This window comes from Apis cerana, linkage group LG1 (genome assembly GCF_029169275.1).
Source record: "Apis cerana isolate GH-2021 linkage group LG1, AcerK_1.0, whole genome shotgun sequence".
NCBI classification, from domain to species: domain Eukaryota; kingdom Metazoa; phylum Arthropoda; class Insecta; order Hymenoptera; family Apidae; genus Apis; species Apis cerana.
This window is the reverse complement of record NC_083852.1, coordinates 3,550,673-3,561,097: the sequence shown is the minus strand read 5'-3', so window position 1 is coordinate 3,561,097 and position 10,425 is coordinate 3,550,673. Positions and strand designations below refer to the sequence as shown.

The window sequence follows — 10,425 nt, the reverse complement described above, 5'->3', positions numbered from 1 at the left end:
AGTTGTTTATCTTTTCTTATTTTATTTTTTGTAACTTTCTATTGGAATTTTTATCCTTATTATAATGATCTATAATGAATGAAAGTACTCGTGACAGATAAACGATCTTTAATTTTCAATTTACTTCCATTTTATATTTTATTCTTTTATTAAATAAATATTAAGCATCACTGGTTCAAATTTTATTATCAATTAGAATCGTTTTATCATATTCTTATTAATATTCTTTAAAAACATTCTTCTTTTTATCCTTCTGTCTTGAAAAATATTTACACTTTGTTTATATATGTTTCTATAATATATAATATAAACGAAAAATGAGAGGGAAAAAAGGAAAGAATCTATATTTTTTTTATTTCTGTATTTCTTCGTTTATATTTCAATTTTAAACGTGTACATGATAAATCACGTACGTATATGTTTTGTAATGAGTACGAATATCATAATGATTTATCATAACAGAAATCTCAATATTAATGTTCTCAATATTAATCGATAAATTATGTTAATATAACGAAGATACAAATGACTTTGCTTTTCGTTTTCATAATATACAAGATAAAATAGAAAAAAATCTTGTTGTATTTTAAAAATTTACATTGTATACGAAAATGTACAAAGTATAAAATATATTTAATTATTTGATAAAAAAAATTTGTTTTCGATCGAATAAATATGAATAAAATAAGATAAATAAGAAAATAAGAGGCAACATTAGACTGACTTACAATATTTATTTTTGAATCTTGATAAAAATATTGTCATAGATCTTTTTAAATAATACCGTAAAAAAAAAGAATCGAGGAAAATAATGAAATGTCATAAAGATAAGAACGAAAATAGGACGTATACAAAAATTTGGACATTAATAATTCATTTTGAGTTTATGTGCACATTTTTAAACCATCTTTAAACACTCATTTTCTCATTATATACTTTTTAATCTCCTGCATAGGTATATCGAAGATCAAGGTAAGAACGATCGACGAGAGCGTGAGCAAAACTATTTCCGTACAATTAATCTGAAACATTGAATTGATTATTTACAATATTTTGACAGGAAACAGGAATAAAATTTTCCCCCCATCCCCTACGTACTATTTTAGATAAATAAAATATATCCGGATATCTGATGGTCCCGACCTCGTAGAAAAAAAATATGAATTGGATTAAATAGAACGAGTACGATATCTTGCTGAAGACAACGAACCAACGATGAGAAAGGAATTTGTTCACTGCACCTGAAACGAACGTTCTTCGATTAAAATCCCCTCGATTCGACTCGAAGAATAAAAATTTCACGCGTACCTCCGTTATTCGTGTAACACGCGAATATTATCCAACATTGGGCCAATGTCCACAGGAGTTGACTGATCACGACGAAATTGCTCAGCGATACAATGTCGAACACGTAATCTTCCTTCACGATTTCGTATTGCGAGACCATCGTCCATATTACGATCATCGTCGAGATCGACCATCCTGCACTCACCACGAGCTGGAAAAAGTATTTTAATTCTCGATTTCGAATCTTTTCGCACCAGCCCGAGACACGTACCTTGGGAATCTTAACCTCTTTTCCGACGCGGTGCAACAGCACGCTAAGAGCCACGCCGCACACGTACGGCGTGATCCTGTAAAACGGAACGATGTACATCAGATTGCTCATACTATAAAATTTCTCCACCCTGAAACGAAATCGAATTACGACTCGAAATAACGAAACACTTTTCTCTTCCTCTTCTTCCAACTATAATCGGCGGCAACACTTACGAGAACCCGTAATGCAGCAGTATTGTAATGTTGTTTTTTATCATTATCATGTAACGGAATATCATCGATAGCGAAACGGTGAATAACACGAGGACTGTCCCAAGCGTTGACCAGAATTTTAAGACGGATACCAGTAGAGGAGCCAACAGTGACAACTGCATGTCCACGGACAATTGATACGTATGGGAAGCGCACTGTTCATCAAATGAAATACATGAATATATATATATATATAATTTTTTTTTAAGAAATTTAATCACACAAAATTTCTCGATAAAAATTTTTCACCTGATCCTCGAATGGTAAAGCGATTTGCGCGTACAAGAGATTCATCCAGCCGGTTTTTTTGCAGAGATTGGCATTTTTCTCGATGATGTTCCATTCCGGGCCCGAGCCAGTGTGCTCCATCACGTACGCGTAATAAAGCACGATCGCCAACAACATCGGGGTAAGTCTAAACAATCGAAGCACTCGTTCCAAATTTCTCTCAAGTTCAACGACCTTTGCTCGACCACCTACCTCACGTATCTGGAAAGAAGCCGCCTGAACCATCGAATTTCACCTCTCGCGTTCAACTCGTGCATCATGTTAAAAGATATTAACGTGCCGCTGAACAGTAAGAACGAGTCCGTGTATAAAGTCGCTATTCTAAGGATGATGGAAAAGGGTTGGTTCGCCATCTTGAACGTAAATTTATGATCGGATTATAGAAATCGATCGATTCAACCCTCGATTCGAGGATTAATTGTAATCAATCGCGCGAATATCAATTTTTTATTGAAGAAGAAATTTAATGAATCCTCTCTCTCTCTCGTTCGTTCGATGGGCTCTCGTTTAATTCTTCCGAAAGAGGGGATGAAGCGAATATTTTCTTCGAGTAGCAAAATTAAATGTTACGAATATCGAAATTATTTTATTTTTCCAAAAGAGGGGATGAAGCGAATATTTTCTTCGACTAAAATTAAATATTACGAATATCGAAATTATTTCATTTTTTCAAAAGAGGGGATGAAGCCAATATTTTCTTCGACTAAAATTAAATATTACGAATATCGAAATTATTTTCTTTAATTTTTCCAAAAGAGGGGATGAAGCGAATATTTTCTTCGACTATCAAAATTATAATCGATCAACGAATTATAAATATTACGAATATCGAAATTATTTCATTTAATTCTTCCAAAAGAGGGGATGAAGCGAATATTTTCTTCGACTAAAATTAAATATTATATCGAAATTATTTCATTATCACTTTCGTTTAATTTTTCCAAAAAAGGGAATGAAGCGAATATTTTCTTCGACTATCAAAATTATAATCGATCAACGAATTATAAATATTACGAATATCGAAATTATTTTATTTAATTTTTCTAAAAGAGGGGATGAAGCGAATATTTTTTTTGACTAGCAAAATTAAATGTTACGAATATCGAAATTATTTCATTATCACTTTCATTCTCTCGTTCGATGTGCGTTTAATTTTTCCAAAAGAGGGGATGAAGCGAATATTTTCTTCGACTATCAAAATTATAATCGATCAACGAATTATAAATATTATCGAAATTATTTCATTTAATTCTTCCAAAAGAGGGGATGAAGCGAATATTTTCTTCGACTAAAATTAAACATTATATCGAAATTATTTCATTATTACTTTCGTTTAATTCTTCCAAAAGAGGGGTTGAAGCGAATATTTTCTTCGACTATCAAAAATTAATATCGACCGATTAACGAATTATAAATATTACGAATATCGAAATTATTTCATTTAATTCTTCCAAAAGAGGGGATGAAGCGAATTATTTTCTTCGACTATCAAAAATTATAATCGAGTATTATATTAATAAATTATAAATATTACGAATATCGAAATTATTTCATTTAATTCTTCCAAAAGAGGGGATGAAGCGAATATTTTCTTCGACTAAAATTAAACATTATATCGAAATTATTTCATTATTACTTTCGTTTAATTCTTCCAAAAGAGGGGTTGAAGCGAATATTTTCTTCGACTATCAAAAATTAATATCGACCGATTAATGAATTATAAATATTACGAATATCGAAATTATTTCATTTAATTCTTCCAAAAGAGGGGATGAAGCGAATTAGAGAAAGAGAGAGTATTTTCTTCCACTAGCAAAGTCTCAATCGAGCCAATATATATTAACATATCGACCGGTAAATTATGAACAGTGTTCGTTCTTACGTGTGCGTAGTACATTCGATTCAGGTAGGGCGTTATGGACGTGATCATGTTCCTGTGCGCGACATATATAAACAAGGCCAGAATAGATTTCATCCCGTGTATGCACGTGATATCGTTGGGTCCCGTCTCCTTTTTGAACAAAGATTTCGCGGTCCTTCTTAACGAGAATCCCATCGCTATCCTCTCCAAACTGTTCTCTACGAGAAGATAGGTATCGTTGAAAATAAGAGCAAGCTTGTTTCGCGAAAATTGATTACCTTTCTCCCTCTCCTCATCCGTCCCCAAGTAATCTCTCATCGTTGTTGCTGCAACGAGACATGCGACAATTGCAAAGAAACATCTACGATTAAAGAAACGATTGAATTCGTAGTAAAACTACATTCGTTGTCAGATTTTCTTCTTATCAATTAATTAGAATTTTCTGAATCGAGAAATATATATATAGGGTGTCCCAAAATTCGGGCAAGATTTGAATTTCGCGCCATTTGGTTGCCTTCTTCTTCGAAAATGACCAATAAAGGTGCTCGATAATCCCATTTTTCGTGGCTAAAGATATGGACGACGCAAGAACTATTCAATCATTGCACTATTCAGTCATTTTCTGCTTTTCTGCTGTAGTTTCGGAAATTCAATTCGCATTTACGTCGTGGAAACTTTCGATAAAAAAATTTTGGGACACCCTTTATATATACACACATATATGATACATACAAAACGTAGATCGTTTCTTTCGCATAACTCGACGACTCTTGCTTCACGTAACTCGTGTTAGGATCGACGTGAACCATAAATTCAATCCCCACTGTTGAATTGTACTCGTCCAACGTGCGTTGAATTAAGCTTTTCGCGTCCTCGTTGGAGCAAGCGGACGGAAGGCAGAGCGCCCATCTTATCAGCGGAAATTTCGGGAAAAAGTGTCCACGTTTCTGCAAAAAAATCGAGCTCGTTTCTTCTCGATTCGAGAATGAAAGTTTGGAAAGAAATTTATCGGCGATGATTATTCGAGAAAAGGAGAATCGATTTACCTCGTGCAAACTCGAGGAGAACATGTTACGCGACTTCATGATGGAGACCAGATTTTCCATGATTGGGTGGGTCGCGTCGACGTCTATGAGCGCCAAAAAGTACCTCCCCCGTATCTCTATCTCCCTTCCGTTCGACCTCTCGTGCGCCATCACGTTCAAGCATCGATCGAAATCCCCGTATTGGTTCACGTTCCCTTGCAAGAAACTGGACGGCAGTTTTCCGTTCGAGTCCAACACTGGATCACAAACGAGCTATTTGTATTCTCGTGCAACTTAAACATTTTCCAACAAACTCGCGTACGATCTCTTTTTTATTCTATTTATTTAACAATCATTCAATTCAACCCTCTGTTTGCACTCTCTTTTCTGTCAGTTGAGAAAATATATATATATATTTTTTTTAATTCTATTTAATAATGAACTTCTTTCCACGAAAATGGAAAATTTGCAAATTGAGAGAATCGAGGGTGCAAGGTATAGGAAGATTAATCGTTGAAAAGATGACTCGACTCACTTTACGTACGATCTCTTCTTTATTCCTTCCGTTTATTTAACAATTCAACCCTCTGTTTGCACTCTCTTTTCTGTCAGTTGAGAAAAAAAATATATATATTTATATATATATTAAAAATATTATATATTAAATATTATTATTATATTATTATATATTATTATATTAAATATTATATATTATTTATATTAAAAATATATATATTTTTTTTAATTCTATTTAAAAGTGAACTTCTCTCCACGAAAATGGTTTGCAAATCGAGAGAATCGAGGGTGCAAGGTGTAGGAGGGTTATGCAAGGTATAGGAAGATGGCTCGACTCACTTTCCATGGCCCAGAATTTGTAATTCCTCAACTCGCGCAGGAAAACGTTAACCTGCTCCCGGCATTCGACGTTTTGGACAAACGTGAAATTTGGGGTGAAGCGCAGCAGGTGCGATATCCCGTCGCCCAACTCGCTTCGAAGAGGAAGCGTTCTCCTCTCGTAACACGAGCCGTTCTCTAAAAACGAAATCAATTCGTCGCAATATAAAATCTCTCTTCCTCGAAATTTTTAATCGGGTATATTTCGAGCGAAGAATTTATATTTTTGTCATCAGGCAGAAATATTACACTAGTTGAATTGTTCTAAAGAATTTCTTTCTTTTCTTTTTTCTCTATAATTGTTCAAACAAATCTTTTAATTTCGAGAACATGAGACAAAAGTTCAGTTATTCTCTCTCAAGAATGTATTATCGTGAAGTTCTCGATCAAATTTCGATAAATAAATTTTGAGATTTTTGTAATTTATAAGATAATTAGATCATATTATAATTTTGACAAAATTTTCTTTTTATATTTTATACCAAAAAAGTATTAAAGTATTAACAATCTCGTTGACCGATATTTCAACAATTAAATCGAATCTCTTCATATCTGTCTAATTCACCGATTTATAATTCTTTCTGTTCGATAATTCCATGAATTTTTTAATTTTCCAAAGAAAGATGAAATCTTACCCAAATTCTTAATCGTCTCCTTCCGTGGCGCAGCGAATTGCGTTTCGTTGGACAACGATCCAAGGCTTATCGCGCAGTCGATCGATCGATCGATCCTCGCCAGGGTGAACGAGGCTTCGTGATCGGCGCAACCGATTTTCTCCCCAATATTCGAATAATCCGAAGGGTTGGCGCGAATAACTCGAAGAATTATCAGCAGAGCGAGCGCCTTGCTGTTCATGTTGAAGGAATTTTCTTTTCTTCTCGTTAGTTTCACTTAAGAAAGGGGAAGCTGAAAAATTAGAATGTTTTCGAGGGAGGATGTTATGTGTAATTATTTATTTACGATATATATATATATTTTTTTTTCTTTTTTCTATCCAACTTCAGAATGATCGATCGATAGATTCGGCGAAAAATGGTGAGTTGAGGATGAGTTGGAGAGAGAAATATGCTTTGTGTTGTGCTATTCAATAATACACTACGCTTTTGTGAGTTTATCTTATTCATATTTATAACGTCGTCCAAGTTGACGTCAATGATCAATGCAACGTTCAGTATTGATTTATAATGTTATTAGAACGAAAATTTTTTATCGGCCGAGCACTAATAGAAATGTATAATATTTGGAAAATAAAATTGGAAAAATTTTTCTGCTTCGATTTCTTTTCGATGTTTTAACAGGATCGATAAAGGAAAATATCTGACAAGATTTAATAAATAAATTTTATATATATATATATATATATATATATATACGTATAATTTTTCACACAATTAGATCGTTAATTCCTTCGTATCGATCGATGGAACGAATGAGAAAGGATAAATTTTTCTTGGACGATCGAGATAAATAATTCCAAAAAATAATGACGCACAGCAGAGTTATTCATATTTTCGAGAAAATTCAGACGAAATTCCGTCCAAAATTTCCCACGTTTCGATTAATTTTGCTAATAAATTGTACCATCGGTTTGAATTGTGTCTGTCTGTTGTAAGTTTCTTTATTTAGAGATATTCCGTGGAAAGAAAGGATGGAAAATTTCGAAAGTACGATATTCCAAGTGAATTTTATAAATGTCATTGTCGACCATTTTGAAATATATATATATCTTACTCTACATTTAAATTTGCAACATTTTTGTACGCGTCATCTTTTTTTGCAACCTCCATACCCTTTGCTTTTTCTTCTCACGTGTTTACAACTCGATGTATTCGCGTATATGATCGATTTAATTTAAAAATCGTTCAAAAGTAGCGATCTATCTAACGATCGGACGAAAATGGAGCGTAAAACGCGGATAAGGACAAACTTTGTTGGTAAACTAATTTAAACTTCGTTGTAAGAAAATTTCCATGCAAATTAGATCGTTCAAATTAAGAAACTTTAAACCCGATAAAAATTATTGTTATCCAAATTGTTGATTTGATATTAATTTTATAATTGTCAAAATTGTGAAATCGTTTCGACAAATAATATTAATATCCCAAATAATAAAATTGTCCTAATATCCTAAAAAAGATTAACTAATTAAAAAATAAAAAAAAAAAAATCTTCAAAAATGGAATCATCGGACCGTTAATAGATATTGAAATAAATTAAACCGATATAATTTTCATGCTGTAATTTTCGATTCGTTGGAAAATATTTATAATTCGAATAACGTAATTTGAATGGACTAAAATAAATAATAACGTTCAAGAGTTGAGTCCAAGAAAAGAAAAAGAAATAAAGAAATAAGAATAAAATAGCTATATCGTTTTCAATAATATTCCATTTGTTAAATTCTGACACTGATTTTGACTCACCTTCGATTAGATCAAATTCGATTATCAACCACTAAATTTTGTAAAAACTTTTCGATTAATATTATCGATCTGAAAAGTAAAGAAAAAAAAAAGAAAAAAGTTCAAATTAATAATACAAGCGATATTCGCACAATTTTTAATAATTATATCATAATTTAACTCGGCTGTCGATATCCAATATCGATATCAATATTAAAATTCGTTAACGTCCGAATCCACTGTCAAAATTTCACACGTCCAAATCTTGAAGATATATCGGCGACCAACATATTTCTTTCAAACGAGAACCACATCGGATAAAACACGAATCGAGTATATCATCACTTCGTTTATTTGTATCCTTTTATTTACCGCGAATGTACGAAATATCACTAATATTATTGGCGTCGCAGTTAAAAATCCGTTAAAAACCAATCCGACACGTGTACGATTTCACGAGTGACTCTATTATAATCCATCTTTTATATATATATATATATATAAATAAATATATGTATATATATATATATACACTAATCTGTCGTTAAACTAAAGCGAACCTATTACCTCGGACTTCCCCCCTCCTTTCTCTTCCAACTGTTGAAGATCAAGAGTAGGGCCATCCCTTGAAAGATAATCAACTTCGATTCGCTTCTCTCCGGTGCAGTGTTGTCGCGGAGGAGGGAGCAGGCCAGTAAAAAGGCTGGCAGTAATAGCCGGGACAAACTGTAGATGGATCTGTAGATAACGTGGATAATATTAGTTTAACGACGAATCGTTTCGATAATTTCTTTCTCGAGACAATAATGATAATAATGTTTTTGTACACACGATACGAGGATATAGATATAGTAATAGTTAGAAAAATAAGCGTATCATTAAAGGATAATTTAAACGGATAATTATTTTCTCGATGGATTTTTAAGTGTCTATTATATAGCCGTTTCAAGAGTCGTTCGGTCTAATAGGAGTACAAATACTGTATTTTAATATCGATCGAAATAAAAATTTTGAATAAGTAAAAAGATAATAATTATAATAATAATAATAATAATTTTTAATCGCTTAAAAGATAAGAAGTGAGTTAAATATTAAAATTTAATTTATTAACCTTTTCGAATATCTAATCTATAATTTTTTAATAATTCAACTTTTTAATTAATTCAACTTTTTGCAATTGCAATTTTTTAAATTTATTTAATAAGAACGATGTACGTATAAAAATCGATCTGACATGGATGTACGATGATTCATATACGTATAAATAAACAAATTATCATAATCGAGAGTATAAATTTTTCTTAAATTTATTATTGGCAACGAAAAATAATTTTGATTGATTTATTTTAGAGAATATATATATTTTTAGAGAAAAAAGAAGATAAACGAAAAGAATAAGAAGAATATTTTTATATATTTTTGCTTTTTTTTTTTTTTGTTTTTCTTCCAAAAATATACTCTTCTATCGAGAATTTATGATGTTTCTTTAAATTAAAACGGATAATAAATGTGAAAATTTTAAAAATAAATTCTATTTTATTTTTATAGTCTTACATAAATTTGAATTCAAATTAGAAAAAGCAGATAAATTACAATCTCTCATTTATAATCAATTTTCGTAACACACTTGGTATACTTGTTTGCGATATGTTATGAGAGAGAATTATGCATGAGAAACAGAAGGAAACAATTTTTTTAAATCCAAAATTCAACTTTTTCTCTACAAGATTTTAGACGCTCGCTCGCTTCATTCATATGCGACAATACACGATTTTAAATGCTACAAGTTTCTATATTTATCTTAACGCGATATTTATTGATATTTTTTTTTAAAGAATATCATCGCAGAATCATTTTTTAATGAATATTATTTGAAACGTGAAAAAAGAAATTGTGGGTCATCTTAGACATAAAAAGATAAAAGATAAAAAGATGTAAATTTCTTTATTTTTTCCTTTTTCTCCCACGTGTGATATCACGTTGATCCAATATTTAATAAGAAATACGGAAGTATTTAATACGATTCCTTTATTTTTTTAAATTTAATTCAACAAAAAAAAACAGCGCAACGAAGTTTTTGTATTTATTTAAAAATACGATTATTCCGTTTTTCTTTTTTTCTTTTTTTTTTTTTGGAATTACA

General features: G+C 31.5%; 1 protein-coding gene across 3 annotated transcripts; it reads right to left on the bottom strand.

The window, feature by feature from the left end:
• Nucleotides 1–714: 714 nt before the first annotated feature.
• On the bottom strand, nt 715–9,002 carry LOC107994685 (nose resistant to fluoxetine protein 6-like). Of its 3 annotated transcripts, none has more exons than XM_062073974.1 (15): nt 8,850–8,945; nt 8,304–8,372; nt 6,516–6,786; nt 5,842–6,018; nt 5,008–5,243; nt 4,694–4,908; nt 4,240–4,322; nt 3,983–4,179; nt 2,293–2,453; nt 2,062–2,227; nt 1,774–1,967; nt 1,559–1,688; nt 1,309–1,498; nt 1,099–1,241; nt 715–1,022 (listed from the first exon to the last, which is right to left on the bottom strand). In XM_062073974.1, the coding sequence occupies exons 3-15, from the start codon at nt 6,733–6,735 to the stop codon at nt 918–920; spliced, it is 2,217 nt and encodes a 738-aa protein (XP_061929958.1). In that variant the 5' UTR covers nt 6,736–6,786; nt 8,304–8,372; nt 8,850–8,945; the 3' UTR covers nt 715–917. The 3 variants fall into 3 exon arrangements, with proteins under 3 accessions (XP_061929958.1, XP_028521133.2, XP_061929999.1); XM_028665332.2 differs by lacking the exon at nt 8,850–8,945 and adding an exon at nt 8,464–8,742; XM_062074015.1 differs by lacking the exon at nt 8,304–8,372 and having other exon boundaries at nt 8,850–9,002.
• Between the last annotated feature and the right edge of the window lie 1,423 nt (nt 9,003–10,425).

What these genes read in the sequence shown, in the direction of transcription:
- LOC107994685 (XM_062074015.1), bottom strand. Translation starts at nt 6,735, where the DNA reads ATGAACAGCAAGGCGCTCGCTCTGCTGATAATTCTTCGAGTTATTCGC. An exon ending in CAAATTCTGGGCCATGGAAA is followed by an intron (nt 5,244 to 5,841) that starts GTGAGTCGAGCC and finishes TTTGTGATCCAG; the next exon opens with TGTTGGACTCGAACGGAAAA. An exon ending in CTTTACCATTCGAGGATCAG is followed by an intron (nt 1,968 to 2,061) that starts GTGAAAAATTTT and finishes TTTGATGAACAG; the next exon opens with TGCGCTTCCCATACGTATCA.